The sequence below is a fragment of the Leucopleurus acutus genome, assembly GCF_964270905.1.
Source record: "Leucopleurus acutus genome assembly, chromosome: X".
NCBI lineage: Eukaryota > Metazoa > Chordata > Mammalia > Artiodactyla > Delphinidae > Leucopleurus > Leucopleurus acutus.
This window is the reverse complement of record NC_139148.1, coordinates 68,714,590-68,735,776: the sequence shown is the minus strand read 5'-3', so window position 1 is coordinate 68,735,776 and position 21,187 is coordinate 68,714,590. Positions and strand designations below refer to the sequence as shown.

Sequence of the window (21,187 nt, the reverse complement as noted above, 5' to 3'; positions counted from 1 at the left end):
AAATGAAGCATAAAGGTTATGGGGTGTCATAACAAGGGGACTGAAGAGCACTTCTTCTAGTACAAGTGACAGAAGTGGGATGGGAGAAACGCTTAGTGGTCTGTCATCTTATGCTGAAAATAATCTTAATTTAAAAGGCTGCCTAGCAGAGTAAGATGCCTGCTCCCGCTCTCCAGATACTTCTTGCATGATCACCATTAGGTTCCATAATCTGGAAGCTTGAATGAGCCAGTAGGAAATGAAGGCATTTCCCACACCAGCTAGAATAGTCACGTGATACAAGGAATTCCATTCAATCCTGGGGTTCCTGCCTGTCAGGAGGAAGTTAGGAATTTTTCTCCCTGCTTCCAAAAACCTCTTCCCTTATAGGCATTTCTGGAAAACCTTAGTAGAGCAAAACGAATTTTGCAATCCTGCTTAACTCCCTAACATACCCCAAGAGTCATAGTAGATGGTGCTGTGTGAATATATATATATATATATATATATATATATACACACACATATACATACATATATATATATATATACACACACATATACATACACACACACACATCTGTATCTATATTGGTTTAATTTCATACATACAAGTAGATGGTTATATATTGTTCCCTAAATACTACTACTACTACTACTAATGAAGCTGTTTCTAAAGCTTCTTGTTTCTTGGTTCTGGAAACCAAGAGAGCTTTAACAGTGGGGAACCATGCTACTACCCTGCTTAGTGTGCTGCTTGGTAATTGGAGGGAACAGAGCAGACCAGCACACCGATGGAGGTGGAGACTTTGGGGAGTAGGTATCTCAGAAAATGAGTATACACTCCCAACCTCAGAAAGTTGAATCAAGAGCAATCTAGGAAAGCAGGGGCTCTGTTGCTCATGGAATACCAGAGACCCAAACCCCACCTTCCCGCTGCTTTGCTTTCAGGCTTGTGTACTGGTTTCACTGGCTTAGTTATTGCAGCTTCCTACTATCTCTTGGAGTTTAGTGTGTCTTTAGGACAGTGCAACATCTTTAGTCCTTCTTAAAAGAGGCCTCAGGGTCTTCCCTGGTGGCGCAGTGGATAAGAATCTACCTGCCAATGCAGGGGACACAGGTTTGATCCCTGGTCCGGGAAGATCCCACATGCTGCAGAGCAACTAAGCCCATGTGCCACAACTACTGAGCCTGCGCTCTAGAGCCCATGAGCCACAACTACTGAAGCCCACACACCTAGAGCCTGTGCTCTGCAACAAGAGAAGCCACTGCAATGAGAAGCCCGTGCACCACAACAAAGAGTAGCCCCCGCTCACAACTAGAGAAAGCCCATGTGCAGCAATGAAGACCCAACACAGACAAAAAATGAATAAATAAAATAAAAATTTTAAAAAGTGGGGGGGGGGCCTCAGCATAGCCTTGAAGGCAGCTCTCTAATATTCAGAATTTCACTTGCTTTTCTTGTATCTACAGGACATATAGTATTCAGCTGACAAAAAGAAAGATTTCAATTTGGCAAGACTCAATAAAACATTTTACTTTAAATATACATATATGCTAATTGTAAGGTATAGTCTAGTAGATATACACATCTCAAAAATGTCATCTGTTTTTAAAGAATGTCTATTTTTGACAGTGTTAACTTATTTGATATTAAAGTAAAAATGCCCACATAAAATATTGCAAGTATCATCATCTGCATTTGATATAGCTCAGGAGAAAATATTGAAAAATGTTTTAGCATTTTCCAGAATTTATTACAAGATACCTTGTTTACTTTAGAGTTCTCCATAGCATATTTTTGTACACAAAAAAATGGATTAGCTGTTTGATTCTAGTGTGTATTGCAAAATTCAGAGTCCTAAATAGGAAATTTAGAAAGTTTATTCAAATTGTTTTCTTTCTATTATTTTCTCTTTTCTCCTTCCCCATCATCTAAAAAATATATTACCCTTCTAAAATTATTATTACACTATTTAGAAACTCCATGAACACGAACACAAAAATTATGTTTCTGACAGTACTGAGTTTATTTTAAAGCATTGCATCATGTTTGAATCTCAGTAAACAAAGCCATGTCTTCATTGTATATTGATTTTGGCAAAGAGCACAGACTTGCATACATCAAATGATATGATAAAGTAATTTAAAGTAAAAGGTGTTTGCTTTTAGTAATGTGAAACTAAAGTACAATATTAATGTGGAACTAAAGTACAATATATGTGTCTTCTGGGTGATTTAGGCCATAATGTTTCTTATCTTCTTAGAAGTTTTCAAAATTAACATTTTTTAAATTGATCCTTTTATCTGATACTTACGCTATTCACTGGAATAGAGGCATAGAAAAGATTTTCTCTGCTTAGATTAATGTACTCATACAATATATGCCTAAGCTGAAACCAAAAGATCAAATATCTGAGAGATAGTGGCATTCGTGATCACAAGTGGTTTTAAAAGGGGAAAAATGAGTTCCAACCTATTTTAAAATATTTAATTAAAAGTCTGAGCTCTGGGGCTTCCCTGGTGGCGCAGTGATTGAGAGTCCACCTGCCGATGCAGGGAACATGGGTTCGTGCCCCGGTCCGGGAAGATCCCACATGCCGCAGAGTGGCTAGGCCCATGAGCCATGGCCACTGAGCCTGCGCGTCTGGAGCCTGTGCTCCGCAACGGGAGAGGCCACAACAGTGAGAGGCCCACGTACCACAAAAAAAAAAAAAAAAAAAAAAGTCTGAACTCTTTGCAAAAGGATGCCGTTTTTAACTTATTTGCCATCATACTTCCATAGCATACATATGCATATTTCACTGGGGCAAGCAACTTAGTAACATGATTGCATCATAGCTGTGTAGTTAAGCAAGAAATTTGTCAACTGAATACATCTTTATTTTGGTGGGAGGTCATCTGTTCCGATCACTGAAACATGCAATGAAAGGCTACATTTAGAAGCCTAGAAAACCTGTGGTTCAGTACATAGAAGTTTTAACTACAAAAGAATGTAAATGTTATAATTACCATCAGAAATTACAATGTCTGACATATCATAAACATTATCTGCAACTACTTTTTAATCACAATAATTTCACATCAAAAAGGTACATATTTTTGTTCACTAAAATTGAGGCAATTTGGGAACAAGAGACAGATTCTTTCTTTCTCACTCATCTTTTAAAGTTACTCAATGTAGAGTTACAGATATACTTAAGCTGCAATAATAATATCAAAAAAGGGAACAGGTGTTTGCTTTTTAAAATCACTGAAGTACATAAAATGCCTTAGCAGACAACAATACTATTCCATGACACCTCTTAAAATTTTAAGTTCATCTCCCATTCTCCTCATCATAATGTTCACATTTTAATTATGTATTCATTTTGATTGTTTGCATGTGAAAACAACAACTATCTATTATTTCAACATTAAGCCTATTTCTTTTGAAGCCAAGATAATTTTGCTATTTTATAAAAAGCAGTGGAGACTCCTTTGTCAGGATGCTTAAGGCAGAATGTTTAAGGTTCATGCTTGCTGCTTTGCCTGAGCTTCTGCTTCCTGAAATGAAAAACAAACAACACAGATTTAAATATCACAAAGCAGGCATCCGTGTGTATTTTGGTTAGACTATATTACCTCAAATTGCTAAGAGTATTCAAAATCAGAAAAATAGCCACCAGAAAAGACTGCTTAAAAATTCTTAATAGAAAAATTAAAAAATAGAAACTTCTGCCTAGAAACAGATGTCATAGAGGACTGTCTATAATTCCATAAAAGCAAGTGATTTACAATTATAGTTGACATTTTATTTAAAAGTAGCTAAGTTCCATTTTGAATGATTTTTCACAAAAATTAAGTGTTCAAAAACATTGTCACCTATAGTTACAGTCACGTGAGTTTTGTTTAAGGATTAAGCTACTTAGAAAATGTGTTATTTGCCAAAGTATTGTTGCTTTTAAATTTCATGGCAGTAGGCTCGAAGAGGTAAGGTTGTCTTTCTATTCCTGTGGATGGTGAGTACTTCTAGCATAGGAACTCTGACCTATAGGTGTGCTCTGGCACTTAACATAGTACTTGACACAAAATACACGTCAAGGAAAGTTTCTGGAAATAAGGATGGGTGGCAAGAGTGACTCTGGTGAAAGAAACCTCAGACTTGAGCTGTAGAAATCATGTATGCTAGACAATGTCACTCTAAACATCTGTCACTAATTGAGTACTTGACAGTCTCAGGAGGAGTGACAGCAGCTGCATATTCCAAAATAAGCCTCTAATGCTAACCCCAGAAGAAGGGGAAAAAACAAACAAACAAAAAGATGCTATATTTTTACCAAAAAAAAAGAGAGAGAGAGGTAGAAATGATAGAAAGAAGGAAACCAGAGGACAGTGTAATTCATTCTTAATACATCCTTAACAAAACATATGTAATACACTACTGACTCACCTTCCAAAACTCTTAGTCAAAAACCAAAAACAAACTTCCCTAAGCTCTTTTGAAATTTCTAACATGGTGTTTGGCTGTCTAAATGAATATATCTTAGACCCACATTATGTATTTTGTTTCATTTTATAGAACAAGCTTCCAAAAACTTCCTCACACAACACAGTGAATTTTATACTAAAACCCCTCAGTGGGGCTTTCCTGGTGGCACAGTGGTTAAGAATCCGCCTGCTAATGCAGGGGACACGGGTCCGAGTCCTGGTCCAGGAACACCCCACATGCCGTGGAGCAACTAAGCCCATGAGCAACAACTACCGAGCCTGTGCTCTAGAGCCCGCAAGCCACAACTACTGAGCCCACGTGCCACAACTACTGAAGCCCGTACGCCTAGAGCCCATGCTCCGCAATCAGAGAAGCCACCACAGTGAGAATCCTGTGCACCAAAACGAAGACCCAACACAGCTAAAAATAAATAAATTAATTAATTAATATAAAAAATAAAAATAAATAAAACCCCTCAATAGCATAGCATATATAGGTGGGGAAGCAGTGGTATAAAAATGTGAACACATGATAATGTGAAGTCCTTCTTCTTATGAGCACGTAATGCTTCTGAGTAACTAGTATTTTGGAGACAGCCTAGTTCCCTAAAGTTACACTTATCAATCTTTGTTGTAATTTGTCATAAATTCCTTAGCTCTCACTTATCCTTTTTAATGGAAGAAATTACTAGCATAAAAATCCAAAACAAAAGGCAATTCAAACTTCTTTGTAATTTGTATTTAAGAATACATCATATTTAAATTATTTACTTTTCTAATTATGTTTTATTCATCAAATATGTAAATTGTGCTACAAGCTTTATTATTATCTAAAAGTAAGTAGTCAGTATTTATAGTATCATGAGTTATTTAATCAACCAGAGAGCTCTAGAAACAGGCATATGATGTGTTCTCACCCTCTACTCCCACTATATACATCATTCTATAAATGCATTGGTTTTGAGTTAGATAATCCCAGGTTCAAATTCCATATCTGCTACTGAATTATTATGTAGCCTTGGACAAATTACTTAAATTATCTAATCATTAGTTTCCTCCTCTGTAAAATGGTATTGAGGACACCTAGCTCATAAGGACGAAGTAAAGATAAAATGAGATGAATGTGAACTGTGTAGCTCAATGCTTAGTCCATTGCAGGTATCCAGACTTCTTTCCTAACGTTTTCCTTTCCACTTTCTGCCTAGTCACTAAGACCAACACCACAGCTAAGTGTTATTAACATACAGTTTCTCTTGGAGATGCAATAAAATGGGATGGGCTTACTGGAAATAGGAATGCTTCAAATCTCACAGCAGAAGCAGATTTTCATGGCCCCTCCCTAAAGCTAGGTGGTTTAACCAAAGCCAATAAGAACACTTCTTTAACCAGCATGTTCTATACCCTCAACCTACTAGTGAACACGGCTTTTCCAGAGGAGTGGTATTCCTCTCAACATGAATATCACTGGATTTTTATTTTTTAGTAAAAATACATCAGTTAGAGAATGGAGAGGAAGATGGCGGAAGAGTAAGACGCGGAGATCACCTTCCTCCCCACAGATACACCAGAAATACATCTACACGTGGAACAACTCCTACAGAACACCTGCTGAAGGCTGGAAGAAGACCTCAGACCTCCCAAAAGGCAAGAAACTCCCCACGTACCTGGGTAGGGCAAAAGAAAAAAAGAAAAAACAGAGACAAAAGAATAGGGACGGCACCTGCACCAGTGGGAGGGAGCTGTGAAGGAGGAAAAGTTTCCACACACTAGGAAGCCCCTTCGCGGGCGGAGTCTGCGGGAGGCGGAGGGGGGAGCTTCGAAGCCGCGGAGGAGTGCACAGCAACGGGTGCGGAGGGCAAAGCGGGGAGATTCCCGCACAGAGAATCGGTGCCGACCGGCACTCACCAGCCCGAGAGGCTTGTCTGCTCACCCGCTGGGGCGGGCGGGGCTGCGAGCTGAGGCTCTGAGGCTCGGGTTTCGGTTTCGGACGGAGCGCTGGGAGAGGACTGGGGTTGGCGGCTTGAACATAGCCTGAAGGGGTTAGTGCACCACGGCTAGCCGGGAGGGAGTCCGGGGAAAAGTCTGCACCTGCCGAAGAGGCAAGAGACTTTTTCTTCCCTCTTTGTTTCCTGGGGCGTGAGGAGAGGGGTTTAAGAACGCTGCTTAAAGGAACTCCAGAGACGGGCACGAGCCGCGGCTAAAAGCACGAACCCCAGAGACGGGCGCGAGCCGTGGCTAAAAGCGCGGATCCCAGAGACGGGCGGGAGACGCTAAGGCTGCTGCTGCCGCCACCAAGGGGCCTGTGTGCGAGCACAGGTCACTATCCACACCCCTCTTCCGCGGAGCCTGTGCAGCCCGCCACTGCCAGGTTCCCGGGATGCAGGGACAACTTCCCCGGGAGAACGCACGGCGGACCTCAGGCTGGTGCAAAGTCACGTCGGCCTTTGCCGCCGCAGGCCCACCCCGCACTCCGTGCCCCTCCCCCCCCGCAGGCCTGAGTGCGCCAGAGCCCCCGAATCAGCGGCTCCTTTAACCCCGTCCTATCTGAGCAAAAAACAGACGCCCTCCAGCGACCTACACGCAGAGGCAGGGCCAAATCCAAAGCTGAGCCCCTGTGAGCTGTGAGAACAAAGAAGAGAAAGGGAAATCTCTTCCAGCAGCCTCAGAAGCAGCGGATTAAAGCTCCACAATCAACTTGATATACCCTGCATCTGTGGAATACCTGAATAGACAACCAATCATCCCAAATTAAGGAAGTGGACTTTAGGAGCAAGATCTATGATATTTTTTTCCCCTTTCCTCTTTTTGTGAATGTGTATGTGTATGCTTCTGTGTGAGATCTTGTCTGTATAGTCTTGCTTCCACCATTTGTCCTAGGGTTCTATCCGTCCATGGTTTTTAAAAAATTTTTTTTCTTAATAATTAATTTTAATTTTAATAACGTTATTATATTTTACCTTCGTTCTTTCTTATTTTCTTTCTTTCCTTCCTTCCTTCCCTCCTTTAGACAACGAATCATCCCAAATTGAGGAGGTGGTCTCTGAGAGCAAGATTTATGATTTTTCCCCTTTTACCTCTTTTAGTGAGGGTGTATGTGTATGCTTCTGTGTAAGATTTTGTCTGTATAGCTTTGCTTCCAACATTTGTCCTAAGGTTCTATCCGTCCCTATTTTTTTTTTCTAAATAAGAATTTTTTAATTCAATAACTTTATTATACTTTATTTTATTTTTACGGTATCTTCTTTCTTTCTGTCTTTTTCCTTCTTTCCCTCCTTCCTTCCTTCCTCCCTCCCTCTCTCCCTCCCTTCTTTCCTTCTTTCTTTCTTCCTTCCTTCCTTCCTTCCTGCCTTCCTTCCTTCCCTCCTTTCCTTCTTTCTTTCCTCATACTTATAATAATTCTCTCTACTTTTTCTCCCTTTTATTCTGAGCTGTGTGGATGAAAGGCTCTTGGTGCTCCAGCCAGGAGTCAGGGCTCTGCCTCTGAGGTAGGAGAGCCAACTTCAGGACACTGGTCAACAAGAGACCTCCCAGCTCCACATAATATCAAACGGCAAAAATCTCCCAGAGACTTCCATCTTAACACCAGCACTCAGCTTCACTCAATGACCAGCAAGCCACAGTGCTGGACAACCTATGCCAAACAACTAGCAAAACAGGAACACAACCCCACCCATTAGCAGAGAGGCTGCCTAAAATCATAATAAGGCCACAGACACCCCAAACACACCACCAGACGTGAACCTGCCCACTAGAGAGACAAGATCCAGCCTCATCCACCACAACACAGGCACTAGTCCCCTCCACCAGGAAGCCGACACAACCCACTGAACCAACCTTAGCCATTGGAGACAGACATCAAAAACAGCGGGAACTACGAACCTGCAGCCTGCAAAAAGGAGACCCCAAACACAGTAAGATAAGCAAAATGAGAAGACAGAAAAACACACAGCAGATAAAGGAGCAAGATAAAAATGCACCAGACCTAACAAATGAAGAGGAAATAGGCAGTCTACCTGAAAATGAATTCAGAATAATGATAGTAAGGATGATCCAAAATCTTGGAAATAGAATGGACAAAATGCAAGAAACAGTTAACAAGGACCTAGAAGAAATAAAGATGAAACAAGCAATGATGAACAACACAATAAATGAAATTAAAAGTCCTCTAGATGGGATCAATAGCAGAATAACTGAGGCAGAAGAACGGATAAGTGACCTGGAAGATAAAATAGTGGAAATAACTACTGCAGAGCAAAAGAAAGAAAAAAGAATGAAAAGAACTGAGGACAGTCTCAGAGACCTCTGGGACAACATTAAACGCACCAACATTCGAATTATAGGGGTTCCAGAAGAAGAACAGAAAAAGAAAGGGACTGAGAAAATATTTGAAGAGATTATAGTTGAAAACTTCCCTAATATGGGAAAAGAAATAGTTAATCAAGTCCAGGAAGCACAGAGAGTCCCATACAGGATAAATACAAGGAGAAATACGCCAAGACACATATTAATCAAACTGTCAAAAATTAAATACAAAGAAAGCATATTAAAAGCAGCAAGGGAAAAACAACAAATAACACATAAGGGAATCCCCATAATGTTAACAGCTGATCTCTCAGCAGAAACCCTACAAGCCAGAAGGGAGTGGCAAGACATACTGACAGTGATGAAGGAGAAAAACCTGCAGCCAAGACTACTCTACCCAGCAAGGATCTCATTCAGATTTAATGGAGAAATTAAAACCTTTACAGACAAGCAAAAGCTGAGAGAGTTCAGCACCACCAAACCAGCTTTACAACAAATGCTAAAGGAACTTCTCTAGACAAGAAACACAAGAGAAGGAAAAAACCTACAATAACGAACCCAAAACAATTTAAAAAATGGGAATAGGAACATACATATCGATAATTACTTTAAATGTAAATGGACTAAATGCTCCCACCAAAAGACACAGATTGGCTAAATGGATACAAAAACAAGACCCTTATATATGCTGTCTACAAGAGACCCACTTCAGACCTAGAGACACATACAGACTGAAAGTAAGGTGATGGAAAAAGATATTCCATGCAAATGGAAACCAAAAGAAAGCCGGAGTAGCAATTCTCATATCAGACAAAATAGACTTTAAAATAAGGACTATTAAAAGAGACAAAGAAGGACACTACATAATGATCAAGGGATCGATCCAAGAAGAAGATATAACAATTGTAAATAATTATGCACCCAACATAGGAGCACCTCAATACATAAGGCAAATACTAACAGCCATAAAAGGGGAAATCAACAGTAACACATTCATAGTAGGGGACTTAAACACCCCACTTTCACCCATGGACAGATCATCCAAAATGAAAATAAATAAGGAAACACAAGCTTTAAATGATACATTAAAAAAGATGGACTTAATTGATATTTATAGGACACTCCATCCAAAAACAACAGAATACACATTTTTCTCAAGTGCTCATGGACCATTCTCCAGGATGGATCATATCTTGGGTCACAAATCAAGCCTTGGTAAATTTAAGAAAATTGAAATTGTATCAAGTATCTTTTCTGACCACAACGCCATGAGACTAGATATCAATTACAGGAAAAGATCTGTAAAAAATACAAACACATGGAGGCTAAACAATACACTACTTAATAATGAAGTGATCACTGAAGAAATCAAAGAGGAAATCAAAAAATACCTAGAAACAAATGACAATGGAGACACAACGACCCAAAACCTATGGGATGCAGCAAAAGCAGTTCTAAGGGGGAAGTTTATAGCAATACAAGCCCACCTTAAGAAGCAGGAAACATCTCGAATAAACAACCTAACCTTGCACCTCAAGCAATTAGAGAAAGAAGAACAAAAAATCCCCAAAGCTAGCAGAAGGAAAGAAATCATAAAAATCAGATCAGAAATAAATGAAAAAGAAATGAAGGAAACAATAGCAAAGATCAATAAAACTAAAAGCTGGTTCTTTGTGAAGATAAACAAAATAGAAAAACCACTAGCCAGACTCATCAAGAAAAAAAGGGAGAAGACTCAAATCAATAGAATTAGAAATGAAAAAGGAGAGGTACCAACTGACACTGCAGAAATAAAAAAGATCATGAGAGATTACTACAAGCAACTCTATGCCAAAAAAATGGACAATCTGGATGAAATGGACAAATTCTTAGAAATGCACAACCTGCCAAGACTGAATCAGGAAGAAATAGAAAATATGAACAGACCAATCACAAGCACTGAAATTGAAACTGTGATTAAAAATCTTCCAACAAACAAAAGCCCAGGACCAGATGGCTTCACAGGCGAATTCTATCAAACATTTAGAGAAGAGCTAACACCTATCCTTCTCAAACTCTTCCAAAATATAGCAGAGGGAGTAACACTCCCAAATTCCTTCTACGAGGCCACCATCACCTTGATACCAAAACCAGACAAGGACGTCACAAAGAAAGAAAACTACAGGCCAATATCACTGATGAACATAGATGCAAAAATCCTCAACAAAATACTAGCAAACAGAATCCAACAGCACATTAAAAGGGTCATACACCATGATCAAGTGGGGTTTATTCCAGGAATGCAAGGATTCTTCAATATACTCAAATCTATCAATGTGATAAACCATATTAACAAATTGAAGGAGAAAAACCATATGATCATCTCAATTGATGCAGAGAAAGCTTTTGATAAAATTCAACACCCATTTATGATAAAAACCCTGCAGAAAGTAGGCATAGAGGGAACTTTCCTCAACATAATAAAGGCCATATATGACAAGCCCACAGCAAATATCACCTCAATGGTGAAAAACTGAAAGCATTTCCACTAAGATCAGGAAAAATACAAGATTGCCCACTCTCACCACTCTTATTCAACATAGTTTTGGAAGTTTTAGCCACAGCAATCAGAGAAGAAAGGGAAATAAAAGGAACCAAATGAGAAAAGAAGAAGTAAAGCTGTCACTGTTTGCAGATGACATGATCCTATACATAGAGAATCCTAAAGATGTTACCAGAAAACTACTAGAGCTAATCAATGAATTTGGTAAAGTAGCAGGATACAAAATTAATGCACAGAAATCTCTGGCATTCCTATATACTAATGAGGAAAAATCTGAAAGTGAAATCAAGAAAACACTCCCATTTACCATTGCAACAAAAAGAATAAAATATCCAGGAATAAACCTACCTAAGGAGACAAAAGACCTGTATGCAGAAAATTATAAGACACTGATGAAAGAAATTAAAGATGATACAAATAGATGGAGAGATATACCATGTTCTTGGATTGGAAAAATCAACATTGTGAAAATGACTCTACTACCCAAAGCAATCTATAGATTCAATGCAATCCCTATCAAACTACCACTGGCATTTTTCACAGAACTAGAACAAAAAATTTCACAATTTTTATGGAAACACAAAAGACCCCGAATAGCCAAAGCAATCTTGAGAACGAAAAAAGGAGCTGGAGGAATCAGGCTCCCTGACTTCAGACTATACTACAAAGCTACAGTAATCAAGACAGTATGGTACTGGTACAAAAACAGAAAGATAGATCAATGGAACAGGATAGAAAACCCAGAGATAAACCCACGCACATATGGACACCTTATCTTTGATAAAGGTGGCAGGAATGTACAGTGGAGAAAGGACAGCCTCTTCAGTAACTGGTGCTGGGAAACTGGACAGGTACATGTAAAAGTATGAGATTAGATCACTCCCTAACACCATACACAAAAATAAGCTCAAAATGGATTAAAGACCTAAATGTAAGGCCAGAAACTATCAAACTCTTAGAGGAAAGCATAGACAGAACACTCTATGACATAAATTACAGCAAGATCCTTTCTGACCCACCTCCTAGAGTAATGGAAATAAAAACAAAAATAAACAAATGGGACCTAATGAAATTTCAAAGCTTCTGCACAGCAAAGTAAACCATAAACAAGACCAAAGGACAACCCTCAGAATGGGAGAAAATATTTGCAAATGAAGCAACCGACAAAGGATTAATCTCCAAAATTTACAAGCAGCTCATGCAGCTCAATAACAAAAAAACAAACAACCCAATCCAAAAATGGGCAGAAGACCTAAATAGACATTTCTCCAAAGAAGATATACAGACTGCCAACAAACACATGAAAGAATGCTCAACATCATTAATCATTAGAGAAATGCAAATCAAAACTACAATAAGATATCATCTCACATCAGTCAGAATGGCCATCATCAAAAAATCTAGAAACAATAAATGCTGGAGAGGGTGTGGAGAAAAGGGAACACTCTTGCACTGCTGGTGGGAATGTGAATTGGTTCAGCCACTATGGAGAACAGTATGGAGGTTCCTTAAAAAACTACAAATAGAACTACCATATGACCCAGCAATCCCACTACTGGGCATATACCCTGAGAAAACCAAAATTCAGAAAGTCATGTACCAAAATGTTCATTGCAGCTCTATTTACAATAGCCCGGAGATGGAAACAACCTAAGTGCCCATCATTGGATGAATGGATAAAGAAGATGTGGCACATATATACAATGGAATATTACTCAGCCATAAAAAGAAACGAAATTGAGCTACTTGTAATGAGGTGGATAGACCTAGAGTCTGTCATACAGAGTGAAGTAAGTCAGAAAGAAAAAGACAAATACCGTATGCTAACACATATATATGGAATTTAAGAAAAAAAATGTCATGAAGAACCTAGGGGTAAGACAGGAATAAAGACGCAGACCTACTAGAGAACGGACTTGAGGTTATGGGGAGGGGGAAGGGTGAGCGGTGACAGGGCGTGAGAGAGTCGTGGACATATACACACTAACAGACGTAGTAAGGTAGATAGCTAGTGGGAAGCAGCCGCATGGCACAGGGATATTGGCTCGGTGCTTTGTGACAGCCTGGAGGGGTGGTATAGTGAGGGTGGGAGGGAGGGAGACGCAAGAGGGAAGACATATGGGAACATATGTATATGTATAACTGATTCACTTTGTTATAAAGCAGAAACTAACACACCATTGTAAAGCAATTATACCCCAATAAAGATGTTTAAAAATATATATATATATATATCAGTTATTTTATTCCATATCAAAACTATCAACTATACTGCAATATAAGAAATGCTAGTGCTATGAAATTATCTTCTGTATTAATAGAAGAGTAAAGAGCAAATATTTATATACCATGTTTAACTGCATCTAATATACAAAAGAATAAAAAATTTATTTGTCTTACAGAGGATTCCTTGCCTTATAGAAATATTTGCCATTGGGTACTTTTAAATCAAGCTTTCCAGTGCACTGGCTTTCAATAATTTTTAAATGTAAAGAGAATGTATTCTAATTATTTGGAAAATAAATAAATGGAGTAAAAAGAAAAACATTCATATTATTAGCTATGGTTCCTTTCAGTCTCTTTTTGTCCTGTACTAGATTTTAAATGTAATTATCAATAGAATGCTAATTACACAGTAAAAACAGTTCTGTAGCTCATTATAATGTATCTTTTCACAAACTCTCATTTTTTAATGAGAGCATGAGTTCACTCAGTGGATAAATCATTTCTGTTGACCCTATTTTTAGACATTTAACTTGTTTTCAAATTTTTTAAGATTAAAAATAACATTTTGATTTATTTTTTTATCCATAAAGACTTTTCCATGTATGAATTATTTCATTAGGCCTTACTACCCAGTACAATTACTGGATGAAGAAGTATAAACATTTTTGAGGTCCTTGATATATATTTGCTATTTTGGTTTTCAAACAGTAGTACCAATTTATATCATCACCAGTAATATATGAGAGAATATGTTTTAATGCACACTTCTCAGCACTGAGCATTATCACTTTGTTTTATCTTTGTTAACTTCACAGATGAATATTGTATCTCATTTTATCACATTTCTTTTTATTATGAATGCACTTTTCCAATGCGGGTTAATTAGTTGTATTTCTTATTGCGTATACTTTCTTTTCAGCCAGTTCTTTCTGGAAGACTTATTGTCCTATTAAATTAAAGGGGAAAACTCTGAAAGCTGAGCTGAAGGATAGAAAAATCATCCTTCTGATATCAAATTTATCACTTTTAATCTTGGGGAAAACCTATTAAATACTAACATTCAAAATCTCCCTATTACCAATCCACCCTTCAACTCCACTGTCAATTCCAGACCTCTTTTCTTTATCCCGATCTATCAGCTCCCTCTAGTTCAATCCTTGATAACATCTGCTGTCCTTTTACTCTATTCCTACTTCTAGGGTTAAACAAGGATGAAAAAAAAAACACTGTGAACAAGCTGACTGGTTCCACTGTGGGCTCATCAACTCTAACTTCAACAGGGAATTTTATCTTGCTCAGCCATCCTTCCATTCATGATCTTCGCCTACTCTTTAGCTTATTTTCAGCAAATGCATCTTTTCAATTCTCAAATTTCCCATCACTCCTAGCAGATGATCATTCTTCTTACCTCATACTAAAGATGAGACATTTTCAAATGTGAACTTCCCTAACCTCCCCACACATTAAAATTTCTATTTTTATCCTTCTCTCTTCATTCCATCCAGTCTCAGAAGAAAACTGCATGCCCTCTCTTTTCCAAGACTAACTCCTCCCTTGGATCACTCACTTTTCTGTTTCCTCCATGACTTTTGCTTCATTTCCCTATCACCCAGGTTAGAAGCCTCAGAGATAGCTTCAATCCTTCCCAGTTCTTTCCATACATAAACATCTCATAAATTGCCAAATGCTATCACAAGTGATTTTTCTGTGTCTCCTAAATCCATCTTTTCCTTTCTGTAACTGCAGTCCCACTTTAGGCCTTCTCCATTGCTTTTCTGGACTCTTAAGGAATACTCTAATGGGTCATCCCATCTCTAATATCTCATTTCTCCAATGTTTCACAATCCACACATCTGCCAAATTTATTTTCTTGAGACATAGATCAAATCACATCTTAAAATACAAAGATAATCACATCATTGTCTTCTCTCATTCCCTACCATGGCTTTTAGATGCCTAGAGAATAAAGCCGAAAGTATCTAGCACAGTATTCATAATCTGGCCCCACCCTACCTAGCCAATATTACCTCCTAATGCATCTCCCTTATTTAATATGTTCTATAGTAGATTCATGTTGCATTATACTCTGCTCCCTGAACATACCATTGGGTGCAGGTACATCCCAATGCAGTGGTTCCTATTGCAGCCACTGTGAAAGACGCCTAGTGTTACTTCAGTGTTTTAGAATCCGTAACAGCTCAAATGCCAATTCCTCTGTGGAACCTTCCCCAAACTCCTTAGTAGTAATTTATGATTATTTCCTTTGGATGCTTACTGTACTTTATTCATACCAACCATACAAAATTTACCATACTATATCATAATTATTTGTAGACATATTTGTTGTATAATTATTCATATACATGTTCCTCACTAGGTTATAAACACTTTGAAGGTAGAGATTATGTTGTATTCTCCGTATTTGCCCTATCATCAGTATCAAGTCAATGTTTGACACTCAGTAAATATTTATTGAATGAATAAATGAATGAATGGCTCATACTTTTCACTGAAGGAGAGTCATCAGTCACAGAAAACAGACTATCCTTCCTTTTATACTTCCTCCAATATGCACTGAAATCAATGACTTAACTTGGGTTTTACTAACTTGTTTAAATAAAAATGCCTTACCTAAGATTTCCTACAACTTAAATTATACAAAGCCTAAAATAAGACATTTTATCCATGGGAAAAGAAAGTTTGGCAAGAAAACAGAATTTCATAGTGACTCAGACAACAATGCCTCTAAACAGTCTCTAGTGAAAATACAGACAATAACACAGACTCTCAAAACTGGAGAAGGAGCTGGAGTTTGAAGAATCTGTTTAACAAAAATTAGCTTCTGAGAACAAAATGTAAAATGATAGAGCAGGGGACATACACTTTGATTAAACCAGCCTTTGTGGAGAAGAAATATGGTAAAAGGCAAACGTATATTTAAAGTCCATAGCTCTGAGACATTTTTTTAAACAGGCAACTTAATTTTTTATATTTTTCTTTGTATGATCTTCCCTGGGAACACCACCACTTGAAAAATTAATTTGTTGTTGGCAGGGGAAAAGCTCCAAATTCAGCCAGCAATTTAGTGATGAGTTTTGATACTCAAATGCTCTTAGTTAATTTGAATAGGTGACTCTAGCATTTGATGTCACACAAGGACAATAGATACTGACAAGAAGATTACTTTGAACTAAGATGCTTTCTGTCCACGTAATACCATACATGGCAACTGGAATAATGGTGCCTTTAAAATTGTTAACCACTTATTTGTGAAGGGGTCAATGAGAAATTTGCTGCCTTGGGCAGCTTGATAGGGAAGTCACTCGGCCTACCTTCTATCCACATACTTTATGTATTTAATTATGCACATCTGTCTTCCCTACTAGGGATTAAGTGTATGCGGAGCAGGGACTTTCCTTTTAGCTATGTTGCACTGCCTCTGGCTTAATCTGAGTACTTAATAAAGTGCAAATCTTACTGATTAAAAAAACCCAGCAGCAATAAAATGGCCTATAAAGAAGGGGAAAAATGAATCATACCTTTGAACCAGGTGGGGCTGTCAAGCCTAAAAAGGCATACACTGCATTATTTTCTCTGGCTTCAAAGAAGGCATCATAGTCCTTGATAAAAGAAGGCAACAAGAATTAGCAATATACAACCAACAAAGGAAAGAAAAGGGGAAATTAATTCAAAATTATCTGACTGGTCAATATCTTTGAAGGCAAACAGGCTAGCTAACTTCAATAATGCTAGAATTCTGGAAGGAGTAGTAAAGAGTCAAGGCTCATTGGATCTCAACTAATGTGGGTTAGAAGATATGCTGATCTGTGAGACAGAAATAGCAAAAGGACTTATTTCATACTGCATAGAACTTAAATCTGCCTCAGGGCAAGCAGCTTTCTCCATAGCCCAAAGCAGCCAACTATTTGCCAGTAAGATGTTGCTTACTTTTGGGAGGAGGCTATTGTTCCAGTTTGCCATTATTTCTCTTGCATTATTCATTAAGGTAGAGATGCCCTCAGAACCTACAGCAGACCAGATTTTAGCTATCCCATGGCCATAAGAATAGTAAATCTGTGCTGTGTTCAGAGGAAGGGTATGAGATTTTCATGAAATATGACTGGAAGAGCAAACAATCCGGGGATCCAATAAAAGCTTCACGTGACTAAATTCAGTTGGGCTTCCCATTGTCATCCTCTAAACCACCATGCATGCTCCAAAAGTAACAACCGAACTGCCTACATTTGACTATGACATATAATAAATAGCAAATATACTTAGAAAACACAGCCATTGTCTATACCTGGCCTTAGTTTGTTTGACTTAAAACACACAGAGAGGGACTTCCCTGGTGGTCCAGTGGTTAAGACTCTGCCCTTCCAATGCAGGGGGCACAGTTTCTATCCCTGGTCGGGGATCCCAAATGCCTCATGGCATGGCCAAAAAATTTTAAAAAATTAAAAATTAAAAAAATAATAAAGTGTTTCAAAATTTCTCTAAAAAAACGCAAAAACACAGAGATAAGCTTGGCATTTTGGCTGAGTTATTAGAGGTAAAATGAACTCATAATTTGCTGGCTTCTGTAGAGATTGCCTCACCAACAGATCACCAATTACAAGGTTCTTTTCTAGCATATATAGTTCCTGGTACTTGGAGGATCTGGAGGTATAAAGTTTACGGCCTCTCAAGCCATTGATGACCCTAAATCTGACCCCTAACTCAAGAAACATCAGAATTTCTCTCATTTAGGGACTCTTTTAACACAGTCAGTATTGTTTAGAGCCACAGAGATCTCCTCAAGGATTGTCTCAAAGCATCTTTTTGTGTACCCTAGATGTTGACAAAGGATTAAATCATAAACAACAGGCATTTATGACCAGCCTCCTATATTCTTTAAACTCACTATTCAAAAGTGAAACTAACTGGATCTTGATACAAAATCCATACTGAGACACATGACCTATAAGTTACTCAAGGTAAACAAGCAATATACATCATATCTATACTCAGCCACTTGGAAGTAACCTCAAAATGCTAGTTAAAAGAACGTAACAGTTATACAAGAGACATTTCTTACTATAATCAAATCAATAAAAACAGTCTGTGTCAATCTTTAAACTCATGTGAAAGAAAGTAGATCTTCAAATACATTGAAATCTGATCATAAAATACTATGTAGGGTAATCTAGTTATCTCTGCTTCAGGTGTTTGGGGAATCACAGTACATTATTTGTTGGCCCTGAACTTAGCACACAGAAACAGATTTGTAGCTCTGAGAGAAAAGAATATCATCTTCTCAATTAATCAGGATTAATTAATTTATTGTACAAATATGTATTGAGCACCTACTACATGCCAATCACTGTTCCTGGTGCTAAGAATACAAGAGTAAACAAAACATAGTCTGCTTCTTCTATAGGAATTCTCTTGAGGAAAATATACTTTATTTACATATTTGGGATTCCAATAACATTAATCCAGAATGTATTCTACCATATATTTGTATCATATTAATTATTTCATGAAAATGTGCTTTAGTTCTTCATATACACAGCATAAGCTCTTTCAGAACATAGATTACCCTTAAAAATTTTGTATCGTTTATAGCAGAGCTTCATTTATGTTGGCAGGGTAATTGTTTCAGTTACATCCTAATCTGGAAATAGAACCTAAGCTATAGCTCAATGATTCTAAAAAAGGAGGTAATTTTCCCCCAGGGATGTCTCGCAAAATCTGGAAACATTTTTGTTTTTTCACAACTGGGAGGGTGCTACTAGCACTCATGGATAGAAGCCAGGGATGCTGCTAAACATTCTACAATGCACAAGGGAGCCCCCATAAACCCAACATATCAGTATTGCCAAGGTTGAGAAACCTTGGGACAGTTTAAACAAGGGAATTTAATATGAAGAACCACTTACAAAAGATTAAAGAGCTGAAAGGCAGACAGGAGACGGTGAGGCAGCCCAGAGACTAGAAATAGCAGGAAGCTGCTACCACAGCTACTGCTGAAGGGAAAAGTGGAGAAGGTAGTATTACAGAGCTGGTACCACAAAGGAGATGTAGCCACTGTCATGGACACCTCCAGAAAAAGGGGGGATACCTTGGCTTTTCCTCTCCTCCTGCCCTCCACTCATCCAACCAGTGCATCCTATTACCGGCCAAACCTAATAGGCAGCCAGTTGGCAATGGACACTGGGAAATATAATTTGCTGAGGTCAGCCTCCCACAATACAGAATGAAACAAGAAAAGAACGAAGATGGGATCTTTGAGTAAACAGGAAAATTAACAGCACAGTGGTTTAATAGAATGAGTAAGAACTTCAGAATAAGACAGATCTAAGTTTAAATTCTAGCTGCATCACTTAATAATTGTATGATTTAGGAAGTTAGTTAACCTCTTCTAGGCCTCAATATCTTCATCTATGAAACAGGAATAACAATATCTACACCTCATGAGATTAGTATGAGAACTGATTAATATAGTACACATAAAGTATGTAGCACAATAGCTGACATATAATATGCTTTCTATGAACGGTTGCTATACACTTTTCTCCCTAATGTCTGTATAGGGACAAATCTTAATTATTGTTATGAAACTCCTAACTCAGTGCCTGGCACACAGCAGGCACTCAATAGAAAATGGATTCCTTTTCCATTAACAAATATTTGTTTGATTTGCATCTCACCTCCTGCACCTTCCTTTTCATCTTCCCATTTCTCAGTGATACTTGCCTTTTTTTCCATAACATACTCCATTCCCTTATAGTATGGCTTCCGAGGGAGAAATAAACCAGGTAAATTTGGCTTCTCAAACATCACCCTTATAACCCAAAATGTGTTTCTTTTAAAAAGTCAAACAAATTGAAATTCCTGCTTCAAAAAGGAGAGATTAAGACAATATATGCTGGCTTAGATTGGACTGGATGACCTCTGAGGCCTGTTTCAGCCCCTGAGAGTTGACAATTTGCAGAAATTTCAAATATAGAAGCACTGAGGTTTCACCATCTAAATGAATAGCCTAATTGTCTTTTCCTTATCTACATAATATGTCTTTACACATTGGCCCTGTTTGCAGCAGCAGAAGAAATCTTCTGGCCCCTCCTCAGAAGTGACAAATTCAATTCACAGAGAAAATATTTTATGCTAATGAACTTCTCAATTTTGCCATACCCTCCCCTAGGTGTTCTCCTTCTCACTCCCATATAAACACATGAGTTAGAAGATTTGGATTGCTGGCTCTAAAAACATTTGTTCCTCAATTATGCTAACTCTGAGGACACAGCAAACAGTTCTTTACTGGAAATTCCTATAGCCCTTACATATGCTTTCTGTACCATGTCATCACATGGATGTGGCCTCATAACCACTATCTCTGTTTCAGGTGTGTTTGATTCTACCCACACAACACTCCCAATCAGCTCTTTAAGAAAAGAGGCTTTGTTTTATACATACTTGTACTTGCCATGGTACCTAGAGTGGCCACAGGCTACAAATGTTACTTAAATACACAGTGAATGAACATTGAAGGGAACTACTTCATGGTTTAAATGAAGGCTAACCAAGATGACAAACTTGAAAGCACCAGTCAAAAAGTAAAAACTCTACTCCTGTTTCCCTCATCCATACATTAGTTCAATTAGCTAACTCAAAATTTTAAGAAAA

The 21,187-nt window shown here is 38.1% G+C and overlaps 1 protein-coding gene across 1 annotated transcript in view; it reads right to left on the bottom strand.

Moving 5' to 3' along the window:
- Positions 1–1,991: 1,991 nt before the first annotated feature.
- The window catches only part of SH3BGRL (SH3 domain binding glutamate rich protein like), a 93,063-nt gene continuing 73,867 nt past the window's right edge, over positions 1,992–21,187 (bottom strand). The window contains exons 3-4 of the mRNA XM_082865339.1: positions 17,059–17,139; positions 1,992–3,525 (exon numbers count right to left, since the gene is read on the bottom strand). Of these exons, the coding sequence (XP_082721465.1) occupies positions 3,493–3,525; positions 17,059–17,139 (114 nt within the window). The 3' untranslated portion in view covers positions 1,992–3,492. The remainder of the gene's footprint in view (positions 3,526–17,058; positions 17,140–21,187) is intronic.